Genomic DNA, 25275 nt, shown 5'->3' with positions numbered 1-25275 from the left:
AGCATAGCTGCGCAGTGGTGGTTCACACCTTTAATCCCAGCACTTGGGTGGCAAAGGCATGCAGATTTCTGAGATTGAACCCAGCCTGGTCTACAGAGTGAGTTCCAGGACAGCCAGGGCTACACAGAGAAACCCTATCTCAAAAACAAACAAACAAACAAGCAAAACTGTTTTTAATGAAGACAGGCATGAATCTAACAGATCTGCTTTCATCCATTACTTGTTCTTGCTTTGTTTAATTTTTGTTAATTTTTTTCTGTTTCAGTTTTTCATGTTGCTTTATTTTTTATGTTTAGTGTTTCTTTTTCTTTATTATGTGGTAATGGGACTTTTTTCCCAATCCATTGGGTTTTTTGGATGCTTCTTGTACATTAACAGGCATCTTCTTTGGTTTAGGAAAAGTTTCCTTTATGATTTCATTGAAACTCTTTTCTAGACCTTTGGGTTGATAGTCACCTTTCTTTATTCCAGTCATCTGTAATTTTTTCCTTCTTATATGTTGCAGAATTCTGGGTTGTTTAGGGCAAGAAAACTTCTAGTATCCACATTTTTGACTGATGTATCCATTTTGTTTTATTCATCTTTAATGTCTGAGACTCTCTCTTCCTTTCCTGTCCACAGAACAGTACCTTGTCTCTGTAGTTGTCAGTGCCCAGGCAATTTCAATGCTCTGCTCTCAGGGACTTAGCAACTGCTTAAGTCATTTTCTGCCTCCATCACCTGCTGCTGTTGTCAGGTGTACTTTATATACATGGACCACCAGCTACACAGCTCTCTCTGTTTGTTCCCTGTCTCTGTTCTCTGCACATGCCCCTCTATTCTCTTTCTCTACTCTCAGGTCTGTCTCTCTGCTCCCTGTCTGTCTGCCTGTCTGCAGGTCCTCTTGTGCATCTCTATCCCTTTCCCAAACAACATCTTTTGTACCTTATCTGTTGCATGATTTAATTTCTCAGGACCTGCTGTGATAGGACAGCTTGGATTTCTTGGTGACTTACTTTCCTGGTTGTTATTTATTATATTCCAATGTTGGTGTCTAGGCCTCTGGGTTTGAAGTGATTATTGATTTAGGTACTTATTTTTGGATTTGTCTTGTTTGGGTGGGAGTTTTGTTCCTGGGTTACTGTTTAATGTGTGAATTTGCAGAGAGCCTTGGCTGAGTGTTGCCTCTTTTACTGACCTGTTTGTTTGTTATGTTCTAGAGGGAATGCTTGCTAATGTTGAAAGCTGGGAGGGAGAAGAGGTGGGCAGGAAGAGATGATCTTAGAAATCTACAAGAAGACTTTGTCATCAGTGAGGTTAGGCTACTTCTGGTGTTTAGTACAGTACTAGAGGCAACTGTGAAAATTGAATTTGGGGTAACAAATATTGTGGTAGATCTATGGAAAAGTTATTTTGTGTCCTTTTAGGCATGACATGTTGGTGAACAGGAACTAACTGCCTAAGTGGGGGCTATGATAAAGGGATGAGGCAGGAAAGGAAGGGCAAGTGGGGATTGTCTGCAGTATCTTTAGGAGGCATGCAAAAGGGGAGAGGTAATTTCCACTAGTATTCTTTTCCAATGGTGAGGGCCACTTGTATTCTGTGCCAGTTGTAAGGGCAACTGATATTATGGTTTGCAGTAACAGACAATGAAGTACGTCTTTGGATAATGTACTTGTTTTACTCTCAGGCATGGCTTGCAGGTAAACAGTAGTATCTTTTGTTAATAAGGGGCTTAGTCAAAAAGATGAGATTATGAAGTCCAAACAACTCTGTTTTTGAGATTGCACAAAGTCCACTTGAGCAGACATCCTATGACAAAACCCTCGTATCAACAGCCAGTCAAGGTACAACAGCAAGGTTTAGCTATATATAGAATAATAAATCTTAAAGAGGAAAAAAAGGTTAGCCTACCCATCATAGTTGTCATATGGTTTTATCCCCTGGTTTTTTATTGCCAATTATGCCAGATATACAATTTCTTAAAAAGTAAGTTGCTGACCTGTATGTTAATGCCCAAAGCTTGCTGTAGCTGCAATAAATACTCAGCACCCTTAGACTTGGTCTCTCAGTTTGGACCTGATGTGAGATTGACTGGTGTGAATTCTTGTTACTGAGCTCATAGTACAGCCCTTTGTGTATTTGCATTGCAATAGGTTCTTGGTGGTCTCTGGGGTGCCAGTGACTTGGGCACAATATCTTGGTGCATGGACTGGAACCCTGAAACCCTCAGGAATCCCAGCTGAAGGGTTGAAAGGTTGCCTGTTAAGATGTGTCATTGTTGACAGGCAGTGGTGGTGGACGACTTTAATCTCCGCACTTAAGAGGTGGAGGCATGTGGATTTCTGAGTTTGAGGCCAGCCTGGTCTAAAAAGTGAGTTTTGGGACAGCCAGGGCTACACAGAGAAACCCTGTCTTGAAAAACATCAAAACAAAACAAAACAAAAAAAACCCAAAAACAAAAACATATACAATACTAATATTTTCATCTGTTCATTTTTAACTGTTAAAACGCATTTCCTTTTAGTAAAATTTAATTAATGTTGCTGATTAAACTGGATCACTTTATGTTTATGCAAGATGAATACAGAACTGCAGTGAATGTATAATTCTTTGCAGTAACTTCAGTAAAGAACTGGGAGTTCATTCTATCATTTTTGTTTCCTGCTTTATTTTTGTAGCAGAGTGAAGTTCTTAACATGTAACTTTTGCTGTTCTGAAACTCATTGCATAGACGGAGCTGGCGTTCAGCTCAATGACATACACCTGCCTGTACCTCTGTGATTAAAGACATGAACAAAAACACACAGCTTGCCATCACATTTGTAGTTAGTAATTGTTCATACAGCTTTTCAGATGTGTGCTCAGTATAGTTGATCTGTTTCCCCCTGCATATCGCTATCAATTGCCATTTGTGTTGCAAGGCTATATCCTATTCAAAGGGTTCAGGAGTGATACAGGTGAACCCTGTGTCAAGGGTTCAAGTGTCAATGTTTCAAGTTTCTTTTAAACTGACATGGTGATTATAATTTGTGTGTCAGCAAATAAGTGGAGGAATCATGTGAATTATAAGATTATATTGTCTAGGAAGCATACCTTTACTTTGCAGTAATGTCTGTATCAGGCTTTGTGTTGTACACATGTATGTGATATTTTAGGAAACAGTGAGTTTTGATGATGTGCATGTGAACTTCACTGAGGAAGAGTGGAATTTGCTGGATCCTTCCCAGAAGAAACTCTACAAAGATGTGATGCTTGAGACCTACTGGAACCTCACTGCTATTGGTAAGACTGTGAATTTTCTTTTGCTTTTCAATATAAAAGAAATGTTTCTGAGTTATTGATGATTGTTTCTTATTTCAATAGAGAACAAGTAATATTGAGTTGAATAAATCAGGTTCATTGCTGTGAAAATTCAGTGTAACTTGAATTTTGCCTAATTCCAATACCATATCATTTATTTTCTGGTAACTTGGTTTCAGGCTATAATTTGGAAGACCATCATACTGAAGAACAACTACATCAAACTTCTAGAAGTCATGAAAGGTAATTTTAATATTTAAGCTAATACAAATACGCCTGTGAGAAAATTTTACTATGACCTGGAAGCTTCAAAGAAAAGCAAGTATGTAAAATAACAGTCCTTTTATTGTAGCTATGATTATAATATACCCCCAAAACTATGTTCCTTAATGTCAGTTATCTGATTGCTGTTTCCAAGGCAATTCCATAAGAAAGAATAGAAGGAAACAATGCTTTAAGTGATTCCTTTATTTGATTTGTATCTCCATTAGAACTATGTTGTGGAACTACCAATTTGTATAGTCTCATAACATTTAGATGTTGCACTATGAATAGTGAGAAACATGTATCCATAGCCTTCTAATAAGCAAATACTCCATGATAAAGTTGGTGATACTCATATTCTTGTAGTGAAACTTTTTAGTTTATGACGAGGTCAAGAAAGTTGTCCTGGAGAAACATTAATCATGTCTGCAATGAACAAAAAGTCAATGTGTGTGAATTCAATGTGGAAAACTTTCATTTATTCTTCCTTTTTAATGGGTGTATCAGTTGTCAGAATGAATGAAACCCTGTGAGCATAGAGATACTAAAAGAAACAAGGTACCCCTATCTAGTACAGAACAATGAGATGATATGTAATATTCTGCCTTTGGTAGACTTTCTGAATATGATAAATGTTTGCAATTAATTGGTTACCTGACTTTACTGGGAATATCCCCAAAGTCACACTGCAGAAAATCTCTTTGGGTACTAGAAATATGTAAATTCTTTTGTTAAACCTTGGTTCACAGTGCTACTGTTGTGTGATGCACACTACAGGAAAAACTAAGAATGCAATCAGTGTTTTAATGCTCTGAGTTGTCCCATATTTCTTATGACATGTTAAAACATCATAAAGAAATCTCATATAGAAAAATGATGTTATAAATGTGAGCCATGTAATAAATGTTCCCATCATCACAAGAATTTTCAAAGAGGTAAAGCAACCCGCAGTGAGAAAGTACATCCATGAACATCAAAGCAATAAAACCTTAAGATTTGAGTGTTTTTTATTATTAGATGAACTGTAAAATTTATTCATATTCTAAAATGATTGATCAGGCTAATGAATCTGGTAAACCTTTCACATGTGCCCATTCCTGTTGCAGACATGAAAGAAGTTATACGGGAGAGAAACCACATGAATGTAACCAAAGTGGTAAAACATTTTCAAGTCACAATCATCTCCAAAGACATAAAATAACACATACTGGAGAGAAACCTTATGAATGCAATCAATGTGGTAAAACCTTTTCATTTCACATTTGTCTCCAAATCCATGAAAGAACACATACTGGAGAGAAACCTTATGAATGTAATCAATGTGGTAAAGGCTTTACACAACAAAGTTCCCTCCAAATCCATAAAAGAACACATACTGGAGAGAAACCTTATGAATGTAATCAATGTGGTAAAGCCTTTTCAGATCACAGTAATCTCCAAAGACATAAAAGAACACATACTGGAGAGAAACCTTATGAATGTAATCAATGTGGTAAAACCTTTTCATTTCACATTTGTCTCCAAATCCATGAAAGAACACATACTGGAGAGAAACCTTATGAATGTAATCAATGTGGTAAAGGCTTTACACAACAAAGTTCCCTCCAAATCCATAAAAGAACACATACTGGAGAGAAACCTTATGAATGTAATCAATGTGGTAAAGCCTTTTCAGATCACAGTAATCTCCAAAGACATAAAAGAACACATACTGGAGAGAAACCTTATGAATGCAATCAATGTGGCAATATCGAGTCATCTCTAATATCATAAAAGAACACATACCAGACAGAGACCTTATGAATGTGGTCAGTGTGGTAACACCTTTTCATGTGACAGTAGTCTCCAAAAACATAAAAGAACACACATTGGAGATAAACATTATGACTGTAATCAATGTGGTAAAGGCTTTACACAACAAAACATAAAAGAACCCATATTGGACCGAACTATGAATGTAATCATTGTGCTAAAGCCTTTGCATGTCCCACTAGTCTCAAAAACATAAAAGATCCCATATTGGAAGAAACCACATGAATGTGATCCACGTGGTAAAGACTTTTCACAACTTTAGCATCTCTATTATTATAAAAGAACAGGAACAGGGGGGAACCTCATGAATGTAATCAGTGTTGTAAAGCATTTGCAAGTCACAGTCATCTGCAGTGACAGGAGAGATCACATACCAGAGAGAAAACTGCTTGAATACTCACAATGTGGTAAAGCCTTTGCATGTCATAGATCTTTACACATACACAAATGAATCACACTGGAGAGAAGCCTCATTAATGTAATCACTGTGGAAAAACTGACAATTCATTTTATCTGCGATGCATAATGGAACACATTCAAGAGAGTGACTCAGTGTCATCAAGGTGTTAAGCCCTTGCATCACATGCATCACATGTATCGCCTGATACATAAAAGAACACAAACTGCAGAGAAATTGAATTCATGAATGACATGAATGAGGAAAAGTCTTTGCATGACAATGTTCTCTCCAAATACTTCAAGTAACACTGTTTTTAGAGAAACCTTATGAATGTGACAAAGGTGGAGAAGCCTGTGCCTATCCCTGTAGTCTCCAAAGACATAAAAGACCACAAATTAGAAATCTTGTGAATGTCCTCAAGTTGGAAAGTCCTTTACATGCCACAGTATTCTTTGAATACAAAAGTCAACACATACTAGAGAGAAACCTTCTGAAAGTAATCAGTGGTAAAGCATCTGCATGTCCTAATCGTATTTAAAGGCATGAAAAATGTATAGTAAGAATGAACGGTGGTGATTTGAATATGCTTGTCTCTAAGAAGTGACAATGTTAGTGTGTTTGGCCTTGTGAGAGTAGATATTACTGTTTTGAAGGAAGTGAACTCCTATGGTGGTGGTCTTTGGAGCTCTGGCCAGTAAAAAACAGACTCTGCTAACACTCAGCTGGAAGACAGTCTCTTCCTGACTGCCCTCTCATTAAAATGCAGAACTCTCAGCTCCTTCCCCAGCATCATGGCTGCCTGCATGCTGACATTCTTCCTGCTATGTTGGTCATGAACTAAATACTTGAAAGTGTAAGACAGACCCAATTAACTATTTGCCTTTAAAACAGTTGTCTTGGTCACAATGTCTCTTCTTAGCAATAGATATTCTATCTGAGAAAGAAGTTGGTACCCCAGACTTAACTATTTTTATTGGTAGGCCTGACCATGCTTTTGTTGGAAGCAATGTGAATTTTTAGACTTTTGATTTGTACATGCACTAAGTGGAACTTCATGGGCCATCCTAGTAGAACACATATGTACTAAGGGTGGTTTGAACTTTGTATATAGTTTTTTAATGCTTTGCTGAAGAATGTTGTTGTCTTTTGCTCTCATCTGAAAATAAAGAGGTTTATTTTGTTAATTGCATTGACAAAGGAAGTCTCAGGAAAGCCAATCATAGCCTTTGGCCTGTGTTTACTCTCATGGTGATTGTTTTGATCATGCTTAGTAATCTTAGAAAGGAAAAATATGAAATGTTAGCTTCAAAGAGAAAAATCTCACCAGGAAGTTGAATGAAGCTAAATCCTGTGATCAAAGATACACAATGTTATTAAAGAAATGGTGATATTATGGCAAGATTCCATCCATCTACACATATGGATGTGAAATTGTGTGGATGAGAACTGTATAATGTTAGGCATTATTATTAACTGGTTTATTGTTTTTATGTGGACATAAGGAAATACAAGTATGTGTCAAATTGACAATTGATGGATTATGATTACTATACTGTGTTTTCAATTTAAAGTCTAAAAGGATATAGGATATACTTAGGTCCAGGAATGGTGGTACACAACTTAAATTCCAGGAGATGAACATCAAGCAGATCTCTGATTCAAGTCACCCTAGTACAGAACAAGTTTTAGGTAATGAAAAGCTTAGGTATGGGCAAAGTGTTACACACGTATTACTCAACATACAGAAGACAGAGCCATGCAGATCTGAGTTCAAGGTTCATCTACAGAGCAAGTTCAAGGACAGCTGAGCTTAGGCAGTGAAGTTGTTGATAAATAGAAAGCTGGTGATGAAGCAATAGAATGGGCCATGTTACAGCCCCAGCAAGCAGAGGAACTCATCTGGTTTGTCCATGTGCTTTAAGAGGCAAAAACAGAAGGGACAACTGAGACAACTGAAGCTGGTTGGTTGTAGTTAAAAAAAATTAGTGGGGATGAAGAAGAAACCAGAATCACTGAGATGAAATCTTCTGGTAAGTGTTTTCTGAGAGGAGAAAGAAGTTGTATTCCAGAGGTAGCCAAGGTTGTCCCTTGTGGTGCAGCTTGACTCAGTCCTGTGTAAGACTCACCCAGGTGGCACTGGTTTTAAGGCATGAGTGTTTCATGCAGTGCAGATAAGGATTGGCACCATGAAGAGAGCATGAGAGGAACATAGTGAAGACTGTTTGTCACAGAAGAACCCAGCATGTTGAAGATGTAAGTCCTGTGGGATGAGCAGAAAGAACAGCAGCAGGAGTTGAGTGGAGTCAAGCAGAACCTAGTGTATGATAGAGAGAAGAACTGGAGACGAGACCCAGCTTCTTTTGAGGAGCACAGAAGATCATCTGTGGATCCCAAATACTGAAACAAGAAGCTGTAATTTTGAAGTTATTTTGCAGACCCCAAGAGTTTTAGGTTACAGAACTGTGGGATACTTTCTCAGGAAAACTACTTTCAGAAAATACAATCAGCAAAAGAGAATGAATTGTGCTGCAGTGAGCAGAGCAGGAAGGAGTTGGAGATCTGAAGAACACTTTGATATCAGACATGGAGATGCAGAGTTTGGAGATTGCCTTGTTGGGTTTTTGTCTTCTTTTTGCCCAGTATTTCCTCACAATGGTGATTAGGAATGGTGACCTATATCCTGTGAATTTGGATGGATATTATGTGCTTCATTTTTGAAAGTATAGGGGATTGTAGTTACATAATTGGAATGACCTCAGAAGAGACTTTGAACTTTGGACTTTTAACATTTATGTGACTGGTATAGATGATGGAACCTTTAATTTGAACCTCTCATATTTTATATTATGTTATTTTTAAATATGGTCCCTATACAATCATGTGTTTACACAATCATATGGGGGCCAGGCAGTGGAATGTGGTAGTATAAATATGCTTGTCTAAGGGAGTGGGAGGAAGTTATTATGAGATGTGGCCTTGTTGGAGGAAGTGCATCACTGTGGGGTTGGCCTTTGAAGTTTGACCCAGCCCACAATGGTCCCTCCTACTAGCTCCCTGGCAGACAGTCTCTTCCTGGCTGCTTTTGGATCAAGATGCAGAACTCTCAGCTTCTTCCCCAGCATCATGTTTTCTTGCATACCTGCCTTGCTTCCTGCTATGATGAAAAAGGTCTAAATCTCTGAAACTGTAAGCCAATTAAACTGTTGCTTTTATAGGAGTTGCCTTGTTCATGATTTCTCTTCATAGCAATGGAAACACTAAGACAGAAACACTGTGAGTGTATGTAACATGGTCAAGCCTTTGCACAATTCTCTAGTCTTCATTATCATGAAAGAATACATGCTAGAGTCTAAGCATGCCCCCTGTTGACAGAGGACATGCCTCCAGTGACACAGGACATGCCTCCTGAGTCTTAAACATGCCCTGAACATGTTCCCTGTGACTCAGGACATTCCTCCAGTTACTCAGGACATTCTTCCTGAGTCTTAAACACACCCCCTGTGACTCTGGACAGAGTTCTAAACAAGCTTCCTGTGTCACAGGACACGCTCCCCTGAGTCTTAAGCAAACTCTCTGTGACTCTGGACAGGCTCCCTGATTCTTAAGCTTGCCCCCCCTGTGACACAGGACACACCCTCTGTGACTCAGGACACACCTCCTGAGTCTTAAGCACACCCCCTGTGTATCAGGACACACCCCCTGAGTTTTAAGCATACACACTGTGACTCAGGACATGCCCCCTCAATCTTAAACATACCTTCTGTGACTCTGGACATGCCCCTGAGTCTTAAGCATGGCCCCTATGACTCTGGACTCGCCTTCTGAGTGCTAAACATGCACCCTGTGACTCAGGACATGCTAACTGAGTTTTACACACATCTCCTTGTGTCTCAGGACATACCCTTGAGTCTTAAATACACCTTCTGTGACTCAGGACACACCCACAGACTCCTAATGGACATGTTTAGTATAATGAAGACTTTGCACACCTCTGTAGTCTTCATCATTATGAACTATTCATACTGGACAGTGGTTACATACTGTGCTAAAGCCTTTACATCACAGGGTCCATTGAGATCCATCACAACTCAACCACAAGACAAGGGAAATGATAAGAATTTATTGTAATCAAGTCACTACTGATAAATCAGAGCCACAAAATTATACTCAGAAGCTTAGCTGCAATACCCCAGCCTCAGCCCCACCCTGAACCAGAAAGTTATATAGCTTCCAAAAATCAAAACCACAAAGTCCTGTGCCAAGTTGCAGCTACATTTTTCTCCCAATCACGTTTGTTTTTTTTGTTGTTGTCACTTTATGTCAAATGATACAGAATGTAGGTTGTATGGTCAACATTATCACAGTCATTTGTTCTTTTGTGGTTAGGAACATGCATTATATTTTGAGAAATAAAACATGAATAACAGATTATTGTTAGGAATGAGGACCCCCCAAACTTGGGAAACCCTTACTCCAGTCTCGGAAGTAACGGCCACCCACAAACTCACAAGACACCATACCTGGATGCAATCAGCAGAGGTTTATTAGGGAGGAGAGTTGGCAACCAACAGTCAAACAGCTCACTCTCACAGCAGTAGAGTTTGAAAAAAGATCAGCAAGCTGAGGGGCTTTTTAAAAAGTGAAAACCATAAACCAGGGGAGTGAGAAGGGGGGGGTGAGGGGTTGTCAAGGATACATAACATAAAAACAGTGGAACATTCCAGAGGAGCCCAAACCTAAATGATTCAGGGTCATGTAGAAATCACTCTGCAACCCATTCCTTCCTCACAAAAATGTGGTCTTGCCATGTCACTTGTTCAACTATTTTTTGATTAACTAGTTGATCCAATTTTTAAGTCCTTGCTTTTTGGACAGTTAACCAGTAAACAGATAGTGGTGAGATGGTTCAAAAAACCAGTGTTCAAGTCCCAGCAAAGACATGGTGGCTCACGACAAATGGATCTGATGCCCTCCGCTGGCATGCAGGGGTATCTGCAGAAAAAAAGCCATCTAAATTAGCCATTAGAATTAGCAATCAGTTAACCAGCAAAGGGCAATTTCACTTAGACAATCTTAGTATTACTTGGTGAGGTAACCTGTGGAGTGTCTAACACTTGAGTTGTTTTATTTGTTATTTAGGGGAAAAGGGCAAGGGATCTATTAAGCTCTACTTTCAGAATAAGCTGGGGCTAAAGAGATGGCACAATTGTTAAGACTGCTTGCTGCTCTTGCAGAGGAGCAGAGTTTAGTTTGGTTACCCATTGAACCAGAAGCAGAAATTTTAAGGCATATTTGGAGAAATATTTAGTACACTTATCCATGGTTTCAGTTACTTGCAACTATAGTCCACTTCAGAAAATTGTGTGTGTGTATGTTCATGTCTATGTGTGTCTGTGTGTGTGTGTGTGTGTATCAGCTCTAATCCAACAATGCTACATGGAAACTTCCAGAAAACACTCCATAAGTTTAAATCAATACTGCTCTTAGCTGTATGTTGTCACCTCTTATCACCTTACACTATTTTGTCAAAATGAATCATCCATCTTGCTTTATAAACTAGAATAGGGTCCAGACCTTGGGCACCTTGACATCAGGATAGGAAGCTGAGAAAAGTAGTCATACACAAGCCTGAACCTCTTCTTGCCTCTGCAGCAGTCTGCAGTGTTTATGATTTATTGAAAAGCCTCAGGTGTATGGGGATCATGAATTGCAGTCGGGATTTGCTTTCAGAAATGCCATCTAGGAGCCCAATGAACAAACAGAAAAATGTACAACGGTAAACATTCTTTTAACATTCAGGTCTGACTTTGATTTTTCGTTTTGCTACTTAATTCCTGTGAGAATTTAGAAGGGGTAGAGGAACCATTCTGAGCCTTGGTCTCCTTATACACAAAGGGGGATACTAGGACTTCTCTTACATGGTGACTGTGCAGATCAGCTGTGATAACCTTTATGGAGCTTAGCTCTGAGGAGATAGACATTCAGTACATCATAGCTGTTTCTATTATTCATATAAAGTTGTCCTTGACTAAATTCACATGAAAATGACAGAGGAATTGGAGGTCAGCAACAGAGTAAGCCCCAAAGACTAACTTGTGACCAACATGGCTACCTAGCAGCTTTCCACCATGCAGGACTGAATCCTCCCCACAAAACAATGCTGAAATGGGGAGGGTATTCATAATAAAAAAATGTACATGGCTGCTACTTCCAGTTGTTCCTATTCCAAGGAAAGTTTCAGGCCAATATTATCATTTTATATTTATTCTACCTGTGTGGATATATTGATTAAATATATTTTTGTCCTTTCATATCAATTTTTATTTTCATCAGGAACAAAATGAACTAGGGTCAAGTTAACAAATTTAATTTACTTGTAATTCATTTGCTATTAAGTATATCATGTGAATAACAAATCATGTCTCAGATGTATATTCTACATGTAATTAATAAAAAGTCAAAATTTATAAGCCAAGAATTTGTGTCTATTGCTTGTGTGGGTTTTCTGTTTCAGAAATTTCATTGCCAAGTGAAAACTTCACATAGAAATCTTTAATAAGCATATTTTTTGGTTGGGAAGAAGTTAAACCAGACATGTCTAGAGCAGAAGAATACTGAGAGCATTTTATCTCAGAAGAAAATTAACTGCAGCAATAGCTGACAGTGAGACCCAGCATAGGGCAGCATAAATGTTCTTTGCTGGCAGCAGGCTGTATGGATCTTGGCAACTTATCCTTTGATTATCTGTGGGGCTCTGTGAATATCAAAGTCTTTGCTTCCTTTGTTAGTATGCTAGTTTTGAAGGCAAATGGCTGGGAAAACTTTTAGGTTCTTTTGAGAAGTTTTTCTCTAAGTAAGAGAGAAGCTATTAGAATAAGAGTAAAACAAACCATTAAGATATAAAATGAATACATTTTAGGCATGATATTTTGTTGAGGGCTGCACTCTGCCTCAACACTTTGGGAGCTAAGTGCTCTGGTCAAGAGAGAGAGTGGGTCAGAGGGGCAGGAGACACAAAGACTGGAGACAAGACAGGGTGTGTGGTGAGGTCTTAAGTCTCGTCCCCTCTCTCTCATCCTGTTTCATTTATTGAAAGGAAATCTGGAGTATTTATAAATACAAGCAGGAGAACACAGGTGAAAACACTTTACCATGTGCACCATGCAGCTGGGGTCACTAAACAGCAAAACAAGCTATGTGGGATAAACAATATTCTTATCAGAGTGTGCTTCAGCTGTTATATGCATTTGAAAACCAAGTCTTTCATCAGGGTACATGGTTCCAGATGGCTGCAATGTTGATCTAGCCACTTTCTGCTAAAAGTCGGCTCCCAACAATATTTGTTCTTTGTGTAATAGGGATAATATTGACTCAGTGGGACCATCAAGAATAATGATGGCCACCTTAACCTTTACCCTGAGCCCAACCCTATCCTAACCCTCACCTCTTAATTTCCTAACCTCCTAAATCCAATTCTACAAACCCTTATTCTAATCCTACCCATGGTTGTCTAATCCCCTAATCCTAACTCAAATCCTGCTTATTGTGGGGCATATTTTTATTACAATTTTTGAAGTGAGAAACCCTTTATTAATCTTGATGTTTTGAGATGTTCAGATCCACCTTTAATCTGGGCTATAGATTCTTTTGACAACCTAAATATATAAAGGACATTGAACAGGGCAGTGTTTTTGTGGTTTTTTTTGTATTGGCTCTAATTTTTGTACAAAACAAAGATGATTTGTTTGTTTATTTGCATTTAAAACTGGTATTAGTAAGTACTTATTTCTTCAGAATTCTGGCATACACTGAATATCAGCTGTAATATCTTGCATCATGAAATCAACCAGTCCTTGATTTTCTAATTTCCCTTGTCCAACAGCGTTTATTGGGACATTCTATTAAATAGCCTTTCTGTATACAAAGATTTATTCTATGATTTGAGCTATGTTTATCTACAGAACCTGTACTAATACAACTGTTGTTTTCTCCACTGTTACACTAATGAAGATGTGCTGGCTAATAATAGTGCTCACCTGTGTTTCCCTTTTGATTCTGGCTTTTCTTCAGGGTTGATTGATACCTGTCATCTGGTGAAAGGAAGCTGCAGTTTCCCTGAGCCCAGCATGAAGAAACAAAACTAGACTCTTGTTTCCTAAAATCCCTCTTTAGTGTTAGCATTCTGTCTAAAACTCTACCTCACAGTTACCTAGTGATAACCAGGTATGCTGCTCCCCATAGTTACCTCTTTAAAGGGAGACTGAATGTTTTCTATGTATGTGGGGGAGGTGTGGGGTAAAGAGATGTCTCTGCAGACATGCTGAGATATCTTTTCTCCCTGATGAACCAGCCAGATGACATTATAGTATAGAGTATAGTATATTTAGGACATGGGGAGGGGAGTTAAGAGGGTAGTAGAGGCAAGCAAAGACAGAGAGAGGCAGAACGTAGAAAAGTAGAGGCCTGGCTTGAGCATGTGGAGAAAGAGGGGAGAAGGGAATGGGAGAGAGTGGGCAATTGATGAACCTAAGAAGGCAAGATAAAGAGAGAGCAAGAGATAAAAAGGGAGAGGAAGGGGCAAGCAGCCACCTTTACAGGGGGTCAGTCCTACCTGGCTTTTGCCAGGTAACCATGAGGAGGAGCATACCTTGCAAGGTAACTGGGGTGGAGTTTAGACAGAATTCTAAAGAAATAACCAGTGCATCCTTCCTCTTGTGGGTCAGATTGATACCTGCACTGCACACTGAGTACTGAGCTATGGAAGCTGTTCACCTTGATGACAGGAAGAAGAAGGCAAGTGCTGTGAGGAAAGCTCAGGTAAGGTCTGGAGTCAGGTCCTGGTAGGTGCAGGATCATTGCTCTCAGAGGGTAGGAGCAGGCAGCTGAACAGCCAGAGCTGCAATGCTGGGTTCTCTCCCAGGGCTGGGTGGGGTGAGATTCCTCTTTGAAGACAGAAAAAAAAGCTAATGGAGTGCAAATCCCTTCTGAGCTCTGGAAAAGGTCTGACCCTGGTCTGAAGCACACTTTAACCTTGAGGAGTGGTAAGACTCACTGGCCAATCAAGGCTCCCAGGCAGACCTGCCAATCAGACAAGGAGGCAGGTTCTTCTGGGTGCCACTCTGCAAGTTTACTGTTCCTGTGCAGGGTTGAATGGTCATCTGTGCCCTGCTCTGAGTTCTGCTGTGGGTGCTGTGTGGAGACCTCAGGGAAGCTCTGAAATTGAGTCATGGTGAGCACAGGATCACTGCCCACAATGGGCAGGGGCAGGCGGCTGAGCAGTGGGAGCTGGGGTGCTGGGTCCTCTCTGGGGCTGCATGGGAAGCATCAGCCAGATGTGACCACCTGTGAGGTCCCTGGTGATGCTCCTCACTTGTTAGATCAGAAGGTGACCTCTGGGTAACTTCACTATCCTGTCTGATTCTCAATCTGCCCAAAACATTTAGAATTCCTAGTTGTCCTAGTTGTTTAGTGCCAGGAAACTTTTGGACTCAATCTTTTTTTATTATTGACTGATGTATCCATTTTGTTTTATTCATCTTTAATGTCTGAGACCCTCTCTTCCTTTCCTGTTCCCTCTGTGAACCTTACCTCTGTGGTTGTCAGTGCACAGGTAATTTCAATGCTCTGCTCTCAGGGACTTAGCAACTGCTTAAGTCATTCCCTGCCTCCATCACCTGCTGCTGTTGTCAGGTGTGCTTTATATACACGGACCACCAGCTACACAACTCTCTCTGCTTGTTCCCTGTCTCTGTTCTCTGCACATGCCCCTCTCTATTCTCTTTCTCTACTCTCAGGTCTCTCTGCTCCCTCTTGGTCTGCCTGTCTGCAGGTCCTCTTCTGTGCCACTATCCCTCCCCCAGGTTCTCACTCATCTTCCTGTCCCCAAACAACCTCTTTTGTACCATATCTGCTTTTTAATTTCTCAGGCCCTGCTGTGATAGGTTAGCTTGGATTTCTTGCTGACATATTTTCCTGGTTGTTATTTATTATATTCCAATGGTGGTGTCTAGTCCTCTGGGTTTGAAGTGATTATTGATTTGGTTAATGATTTTGGATTTGTCTTGTTTGGGTGGGAGTTTTGTTCCTGGGTTACTGTTTTATGTATGGATTTGAAAAGAGCTTTGGCTGAGTGGTGCCTTTTTTATTGACATGTTTGTTTGTTATGTTCAAGAGGGAATGCTTGCTAATGTTGAAAGCTGGGAGAAGAGGTGGGCAGGAAGAGATGATCTTAGTAATCTACAAGGAGACTTTGTCATTAGTGATGTTAAGCTCCTTCTGTTGATTAGTACAGTAAAATTGTGAAAATTGCATTTGAGATAACAAATAGTGTGGTAGATCTAAAGAAAGTTTACCTTGTGTCCTTTCAGACATGGCATGTGGGTGAACAGGAAGTATCTGCCCAAGTGGGTGCTATGATACAGGGATGAGGCAGGAAAGGAAGGGCAAGTGGGGATTGTCTGCAGTATCTTTAGGAGGCATGCACAAGGGGAGAGGTAATTTCCACTGATATTCTTTTCCAAAGGTGAGGCCACTGGTCTTCTGTGCCAGTTGTCAGGGCAACTGATATTAGGGTTTGCAGTAACAGACAGTGAGGTAGGTCTTTGGGTAAAGTACCTGCTCTACTGTCAGGCATGACTTGCAGGTAAACAGTAGTATGTTTTGATAATAAGGGGCTTAGTCAAAAAGATGAGTTTATGAAGTCCAACCAACTCTGTTTTTGAGATTGCACAAAGTCCACTTGAGCAAACATCCTATGACAAAACCCTCTTATCAACAGCCAGTCAAGGTACAACAGCAGGGTTTAGCTACAAATAGATAACTAATAAACCTTAAAGAGGAAAAAAGTTATCCTACCCATCATAGTTGTCAGATGGTTTTATCTCCTTGTTTGGTTCTTGCAAATTATGCCAGACATGCCATTTCTAAAAAATTAAGTTGGTGACCTGTATGTTAATGCCCAATCTTGCTGTAACTACAATAAATACTCAGCACCCCTAGACTTGGTCTCTCAGTTTGGACGTGATGTGAGATTGATTGTGGAGAATCCTTGTTACTGAGCTCAAAGTACAGACCTTTGTGTATTTGCATTGCAGTAGGTTCTTGGTGGTCTCTGGGGTCCCAGTGACTTGGGCACAACATCTTGGTGCATGGACTGGAACCCTGAAACCTTAAGGAATCCTAACTGAAGGCTGAAGTATCATTGTTGTTCTTTGTGTCAGTGTCTTATCTGTCAGATTTGTGTCTGTGTGCCTTGGTTTTTGGATTTTTTGTTGATTATTTGCAGAGGGAGATGACTAAAGTAACTGTGGAAGCAAAGTATAGTGGATGCCTTGGAGAGTTGAAGCCACAAAGGGCTTGGAAAAAGTTTCAGAGCCTGGTGTAGGGGGTGGTATGTCCATGATCTTAATTTCTGGGGAGGTTAGAACAGACTTAGAACCCTGCTACAGGGCTGACAGCTACCTTCCTATCTTCATTTTCTCCTCTAAGTGGAGCAATCTACTGAGTAGCCTTTATGTCCCCTTGTGGCTATCTATTTTGTGTGTGGCATTTTGTTATTTTCTGACTGAGGAAATGAGACAGACACTACCCCAATGAATTTAGTTACTAACCCCATACCTTGGGTTAAATCCTTCTAGACCCATTGACTAGTCCATGACAGAGAGCTCTTCGATACAGCATTTAGGGCAAAATCAGGCTCTGCCTACCTTGTTTTACAGGGTAGAAAGACAAAGACTTCATTTCCCACCTCCTGAACTACCCTCTGCCCAGTTCATATGTGACTCTGTGGTTTTGAACTTGGAGCTGTCATAAGATGGAAGGTTGTTCTTCATCAATTCTCACAAATTTAGCATATTTTCCTTAGACCAGAGATCCTGTCCTTTGTTGGTGGCCATTTTCAGTTGTGTGGGACAATCTGCTTTTCTGTCCACCTTCCAGCTGTTTTAGCCTCCTCTTTGGTAGAACTGGCCTGGGAACCCAGGGTTAAAGACACCTCACCCCAGCTCAGCACAGCCCCTGAGCTCCCCACTCCAGTGAATCCTTCCCTGCTGTGAGCCAGGTGAGCTCGCTATTTTGTTCTTGCTCAGCCACAACTCCAACTCCCTCTTGTGGTGGCTGGGGCTCCTGTAATTGATATGGTTAAATCATTGGTTTTATGTTGTAACAACTTCCTCATTTATTATTGTGTCTGTCATAGTTGTTTTCAGTTCTCAGCATTTCAGAGCTACAGTCATCTGAAGGAACCTCTCTAGAGGGTGTGTCCTCATCAGAATGGCTGATTGCTATGTCTGTGAGAGATAGTGTTGATGATTGATTAGGAAGACTCTTTGTCTGAGGGTAGCAATATCCCTAAGCAAGTGGTCCTGGGCTGGATGAGAGAGCAGGCTGAGCATGAGACAGTGACCAAGCAAAAGAGCAATCCAGGAGATAGTGTGTGTCCATGCTTTTTGCCTTCAGTTTCTAATCTAAGCTCCCAAAATGATGGACTGTGATCTGACTGAACCATGTAGAACAACCGCTTATTACCTGAGATGCTTTTGCTTAGAGGATTCAATCACAGCAGCAAAGTAGCAAGTTAGAACTACAACAACAGCCTAATATTGCTGCTTTACAGAATCTATGTTGTAGATTGTATTCTTGTGGACAGGACAAATTTTGGGTAGAAAGACAATAGGATTGGTTGGTGTCTTTAACTCTCCATTGTGTGTCCTGCCTGACTGCAAGAGCTGGCCTCTTCAGTGTCCATATCTAACTGCTATGCATCTCAGCTAAGATCAACCTTAGTCTCCTTGGTACCTTTTTATGGTCTCTGGCACATCCTAAATGTACCCCGTCCCCAACACCCAGCTGCAGATTTTGATTCATTTTCTCTTTCTGGCCCTCTGTTTTCTCTCACCACACCTTTCCTGGTTCTCCTCAATTCCCATTTTTTGTCTGCTCTCTCATCCATCTCTCTTCCATTTGCTTCCTATGATTGTTTTACTCCCCCTTCTGGGTGAGATTTAGCTGTGTTCATTTCAGACTTCCTTCTTCTTTAGTTTCTTTGGGTCTATGGAGTGTAGTGTGGGTTTCCTGTATTTTATGATTATTCACTTGTAAGTGAGTACATACATGCATGTGCTTTTAGATCTTGGTTACTTCACTGAGATAATAATTTGTAGTTGTATCCATTTGCCTGCAAAATTCATGATATTCTTGTATTTGATAACTAAATAATGTTTCATTTTGTAAATGAATCATATTTTCTATATTCATATTTTGGTTGAGGGACATCTGGATTCTTTCCAGTTTCAAGCTGTTATAAATCAAATGACTATGAACTTAGTGATGACCCTACTCTATGTCACCTGCCTTCACAGAGTTCCTCCTTTACCTCCTGTTTGACTTTTGAGAGGGTGTGGCCCCTGGGTATCCATGATGGTGTATCAAGTCTCTATTGGGTTAGGTGCATCCTCTCCACTGAGGCCAGACATGGCAACCCAGTTAAGGGAACAGATTCCAAAGATAGACAGCAGCTTTAGGGACAGCTCCTGGTACAAATGTTGGAGGACCATCATGAAGACTGAGCTGCACATCTGCTACATATGGGCCAGGGTCCTTTGTCCAGCCTGTGTGTGTTATTGTTTGTGGCTCAGTCTCTGAATGTCCCCAAGGATCAAGGTTAGTTGAGTCTGTTGCTCTTCCTGTGGAGTTCCTGTCCTCTTCAGGGCCTTCAATCCTTTCCCCAACTCTTCCATCAGAGTTACCAAGGTTCATGCAATGTTTGACTGTGGATCTCTGTGAGGAGCCGTATTTGCCAAAAGATGGCGCAGGCTTCTGCTTCCTGGTTCTTCACGGAAGCTTTACTTGAGAATGCACCTGCGCATGGCACGAAAACAGAGTATGACAATTGGATGAAAGATTTGAGCCAATGAGGGATCTGCACGTCTCACAAAGCTCTATTTAAGCAGCGGGCTTTCTAAGCTAGGGGTCCTTCCTCCACCTCACTATTAAGAGAGCTGTTTAATAAATGCTGTCAGAAGAATCCTGAAGTGTGGCGTGCTCCTTATCGGCGAGGCTGCGCGCTACATTTGGTGCAGAAACCCGGGGTTGAAGCCGAAAGTCTCAGAGTTTTGACCAGTAACGAAGGACCCTGTAAGCTCGCAGAGGATTCAGAACTGGCAGCGCGGAGAGTCTAGACGCTTTTCTGCAAGGTATGGTGGATCTTGTTTGGCTTACCATTGCTCTTTCTGTTTGGGTGGCGATAGTCCTTGCTTGTTGTTTGTGTCTTAATGATTATCAAGAGGGGAAAGAGTGCACTTACCCCCTTTCCCCGCCCCCCCCCCGTGTTTATAGGAACTGTAAGTCACAGGTAGATAACTGTGCTAGTTCGTCCACTCCTGTAGATAAAGGAAGCATGGGGAAACAGCAAATAAAGCCGCTTCTCGCAGTGATACAGGCGTTGCTGCAGGAAAATGGTTTGAAGATTCCGGGAAGGGTTTTGATTAATTTTTTAAAGGAAGTGGAACGAGTTGCTCCGTGGTTTATTACTACCACTGGATCCTTATCTAAGGACACCTGGGATAAACTCGGAGCTGACTTGATTAGTGAAAAGGAAAAAGGGAAGTTAAGACCAAGGACATGGCAAATATATAAAATGGTTAGAGCTTGCATAGAAGACGCTAATTGCCAAGAAAAAGTGAAAGAGAGACAGAAAGTTTTGGTGGAACAACAAGATAGCCTATCAGAAGCAGAAAAGGGAGAGAGCGCTAATAAGAATGAGAAGCGGAAAATTGGAAGCTGCTGTGAGAAGGAACCAGTTGTTGGGTTCCAGAACTCTCAGCGGAAAATTGGAAGCTGCTGTGAGAAGGAACCAGTTGTTGGGTTCCAGAACTCTCAGCGGAAAATTGGAAGCTGCTGTGAGAAGGAACCGGTTGTTGGGTTCCAGAACTCTCAGCGGAAAATTGGAAGCTGCTGTGAGAAGGAACCAGTTGTTGGGTTCCAGAACTCTCAGTGGAAAATTGGAAACTGCTGTGAGAAGGAACCGGTTGTTATGAGGGACGTTAAAGTCTTGGGGTTCCAGAACTCTCAGTGGATAGGGCGGTCAACCGCAAGCAAAGAAAAGGAGGATACCCCAAAAAGGGATCCTCATAATAAAGTGAAATTTAGCAAATTGAGAATAGATTCGTCCTATTCCTCATCTTCAGAGGAGACGTCCTCGGGGGAGGAGGAGGAGGACACATCATTAACTTCCTCATTGGAGGGGAGTTCCCCTGAGCCTTTCAATTCGGAGGAGCAGAGGGAACTAGAAGAGGAGTTGGCTCGTTATGAGTCCGAGAGATATGGGCGGGACCCGCCTTACGTGCCAGGGTATGTCCCGTCTGCAGAGCTAAGCAGAATGATGATGTTAATTGATTTAACTTTCAAAATGGTTGTGATTCTGAGTTATATAGTTATATTTTTCTGGATAAAAACTCAATGTAAAGGTTTTTCTGGTTACTGGCTTAAGGAAAGGCTAATTTGGAAAAAAAGGTTTTTCTATGTGTTTTCTGATGAGGTCATTAAGGTAGTAGTTATGTCTTCCAGAATTATATGGATCAGACATGACAGAGGTAGGCCTCCAGAACACTAGATTTCAGAGAAACAAAATAATTTATCTAGATACTAAAATTTGTTTTTGAGATTTGTATATTGCAGAATACACAGCTTTGGAGAATGAATCTTATCACCTGCATGTTCACTGATGCCCTGGACTTCCAGCTGGATGCAGTTAAGACAGACTTCAGATGCTTTCAATTTACCCTTCCCCTCATTCCTCTTCTAAAAGTCAATGCCCATGTTCAGCTTGAAGAAGTTAATGAGGAGTCAGCGCCCCAATTCCCTGGACTTGGGGACTGAGGTGGGGGTAGCGTTATTTGGCTGCACAATCTTTGGGGGAGTGCTGTTTACCCTCTGGTTGCTCTGTAAATTCAAACAACAACATCAAAAGGATAAAGTGATGATCACGCAAGCATTGCTTGTCGTGGAGCAGGAATATCCCCTCAAGCCTGGTTGAATCTGCTTAAACAATGAGACACCATCACTTAACAGGATATCCTGAGGGCTCGTGTTCCCATTGCACCAGGTATCCTAGTGGTGGTCCTCCACACTTCCCAGGGCTCAGGTTCCCATTGCACGGGATAAAAGGTGTGGAGGGTCTCGTACTGTTTAACTGCCTTGAACGCCTACTGGTAGAACGGTGGGTTAGATCGGCGACCTAACAGACCTTGATTGTTGTTGCAGTTTAATAAGGAAGGGGGAGATGTGAGGAGCCGTATTTGCCAAAAGATGGCGCAGGCTTCTGCTTCCTGGTTCTTCACGGAAGCTTTACTTGAGAATGCGCCTGCGCATGGCACGAAAACAGAGTATGACAATTGGATGAAAGATTTGAGCCAATGAGGGATCTGCACGTCTCACAAAGCTCTATTTAAGCAGCGGGCTTTCTAAGCTAGGGGTCCTTCCTCCACCTCACTATTAAGAGAGCTGTTTAATAAATGCTGTCAGAAGAATCCTGAAGTGTGGCGTGCTCCTTATCGGCGAGGCTGCGTGCTACAGATCTCCATTTCTGCTTCAGTCAGATGCTGGGTGGAGCCTCTCAAAGGACAATTATGCAAGGCTCCTATGTGGGAGCATCATAGAGTATCCTTAATAATCTCATGGATTCGAGCTTGTCCTTGTGTGTCTCCAATTGAATGAGTTTTTATTGGCCATTCCTTCAGTCTCTGCTCCAACTTTACCTCTGCATTTCTTTTAGACAGGATAAATTTTGTTCTGGGTGTCTCCAGTGCTCTGGTTGAATCTGATCCTTCAGCTTTCTTCTCATGTTCCCATCCAATCCCCATTTGGACTCTGTCCCTCAATCACATAAGATACTGTGCACACATTTCCTGTTCAATGCTATGCTATTTTGCAAACCTTGTGGTTTTATATTTTTGACTTTATTCATTCTGTTTTTGTTTTTCTAGACCAAATTTCCCTGTGAAGCCTTTCCTGTCCTGATTGTAGACATAGAAACCACAGAAGCCCCCTGACATAGTTTTGTTCAATAAGCACATGCTTTTGTGCTGCTCTTCACCCACATCTTTAATTTTGAAATTTGGCCTAATATATACATTATATTCTATTTCTCCCCATGGCTTCTGCTCATGTTTTCAATATTATCTGATGCTTCAGATTCATTAAATTGCAGATGTGTGATGTTCTGCCTAACTCTTATGTTTGTTGTGAAATTTTTGAATAAATAAGTGTATTATGGCTGGATGAATGAACATGAATGACATGTGTGCCTCATCTTTGCTGTTGTCAGAAGATGGCCTCAGAACTCCTGATCTTCAAGAAATGGACAGGTGTGGGTCCATATGTGTATGCTAGAAATTGACCACCATTATGTGGAAGACCAGCAAGATCTTTCAACACCTGAGCTACATTTCCTGAACTACATTCTTTATTTCTGATCAACATAGACATTACTGCCACACGGTGGTGGCACACGCCTTTAATCCCAGCACTTGGGAGGCAGAGGCAGGTGGATTTCTGACTTGAAGGCCAGCCTGGTCTACATAGTGAGTTCCAGGACAGCTAGGGCTATACAGAGAAACCCTGTCTCGGAAAAAAACAAAACAAAACAAAACAAAAAAACCAATAAAACAAAATATATACATTACTAATAATTTCATCTGTTAATTTTTAACTGTTTAAACATACATTCCCTTTTAGTACAAGTTAATTAATGTTGCTGTTTAAACTGGTTCACTTTATGTTTATACAAGATGAATACAGAACTGCAGTGAATGTATAATTCTTTGTAGGAACTTCAGTAAAGAACTGTTAGTTCATTCTAGCATTTTTGTTTCCTGGTTTATTTTTGTAGCAGAGTGAGGTTCTTAACATGTAAGTTTTGCTGTCCTGAAACTCATTGCATAGACGGTGCTGGCATCTAGCTCAATGACATACACGTGCCTGTACCTCTGTGATTAAAGATATGAGCAAATACACACAGCTTGCCCATCACTTTTGTAGTTAGTAATTTTTCATCCAGCTTTTCAGATGTTTTCTCAGTACAGTTGACCTGTTTCCCCTGTGTGTCCCTCTCAGTTGCCATTTGTGCTGCAAGGCTTTATCCTATTCTAAGGGTTCAGGAGTGATATGGGTGAACCCTGTGTCAAGGGTCCAAGTGTCAATATTTCAAGTTTCTTCTAAACTGACATGGTGATTATATTATAATTTGTGTGTCAGCAAATAAGTGAAGGAATCATGTGAATTATAAGATTATATTGTCCAGGAAGCATAACTTTGCTTTGAAGTGATGTCAGTATCAGACTTTCTGTTGTAAACATGTATGTGATATTTTAGGATGCAGTGACTTATGATGATGTGCATGTGAACTTCACTGAAGAAGAATGGAATTTGCTGGATCCTTCCCAAAAGAATCTCTACAAAGATGTGATGCTGGAGACCTACTGGAACCTCACTGCTATAGGTAAGACTATGAATTTTCTTTTGCTTTTCAAAATAAGGGAAAAATGTTTCTGGGTTACTGATGATCATCTCTTGTTTCAATAGAGAACAAGTAATATTGAGTTGAATAAATCAGGCTCATTGCTGTGAAAATTCAGAGTAACTTAAATTTTGCCTAATTCCAATACCATATCATTCATTTTCTGGTACCTTGGTTTCAGGCTATAATTTGAAAGTCCACCATATTGAAGAACAATGTCAAACTTCTAGAAGTCATGAAAGGTAATTTTAATGTCTCAGCTGATACAAATATGCCTGTGAGAAAATTTTAATATGATCTGGAAGCTATAAAAGAAAGCAAGTGTGTACAATATCAGTCATTTTATTGTAGCTATGATTATAATTTTCTCCCACAACTATGTACCTCAATGTTATCTGACTGGTGATTGCAAGGCATTTCTGTAAGAAAGAAGAGAAGGAAACAATGTCTTAAGAGATTCCTTTATTTGATTTGTATCTACATTAGAACTTTGTTGTGGAACTACCAATTTGTATAGTCTCATAATATTTAGATGTTGCACATTGAATAGTAAGAAACATGTATCCATAACCTTCTAATAAGCAAATACTCCATGATAAAATTGGACATACTCATTATTGTAGTGAAATTATTCAGTTTATAGTGTGGTAGGTTTATGAAAATCAAGAATTTTGTCCTGGAGAAACATTAATCATATCTACAATGAACAAAAAGTCAATGTGTGTGCATTCAATGTGAAAAGCTTTCAGTTATTCTTCTTTTTTTAATGGGTATATCAAGTGTCAGAATGGATGAAACCATGTGAGCCTAGGGATATTAAAAGGAACAATGTACCTCTATCTATTTCAGAACAAAGAGAAGATATGTAGTATTCTGCCTTTGGTAAACTTGCTGAATATGATAGCTGTTTGCAGTTAATTGATTTTCTGACTTTACTGGGAACATCCCCAAAGTCACATTGCAGAAAATCTCTATAGGTACTAGAAGTTTGGAAATGCCTCTG

General features: G+C 40.4%; 1 protein-coding gene across 1 annotated transcript in view; it reads left to right on the top strand.

Annotated features, from left to right (window-relative positions):
- The first annotated feature begins 3215 nt into the window (after nucleotides 1-3215).
- LOC143437397 (uncharacterized) overlaps nucleotides 3216-25275 on the top strand; it is an 86249-nt gene continuing 64189 nt past the window's right edge. The window contains exons 1-3 of the mRNA XM_076922233.1: nucleotides 3216-3264; nucleotides 3462-3525; nucleotides 4653-5227. Coding sequence (XP_076778348.1) covers nucleotides 3231-3264; nucleotides 3462-3525; nucleotides 4653-5227 — 673 coding nt within the window. The 5' untranslated portion in view covers nucleotides 3216-3230. The remainder of the gene's footprint in view (nucleotides 3265-3461; nucleotides 3526-4652; nucleotides 5228-25275) is intronic.

This window comes from Arvicanthis niloticus, chromosome Y, assembly GCF_011762505.2.
Source record: "Arvicanthis niloticus isolate mArvNil1 chromosome Y, mArvNil1.pat.X, whole genome shotgun sequence".
NCBI lineage: Eukaryota > Metazoa > Chordata > Mammalia > Rodentia > Muridae > Arvicanthis > Arvicanthis niloticus.
The sequence above is the reverse complement of the archived record's forward strand: the minus strand, read 5'-3'. Positions and strand labels throughout refer to the sequence as shown.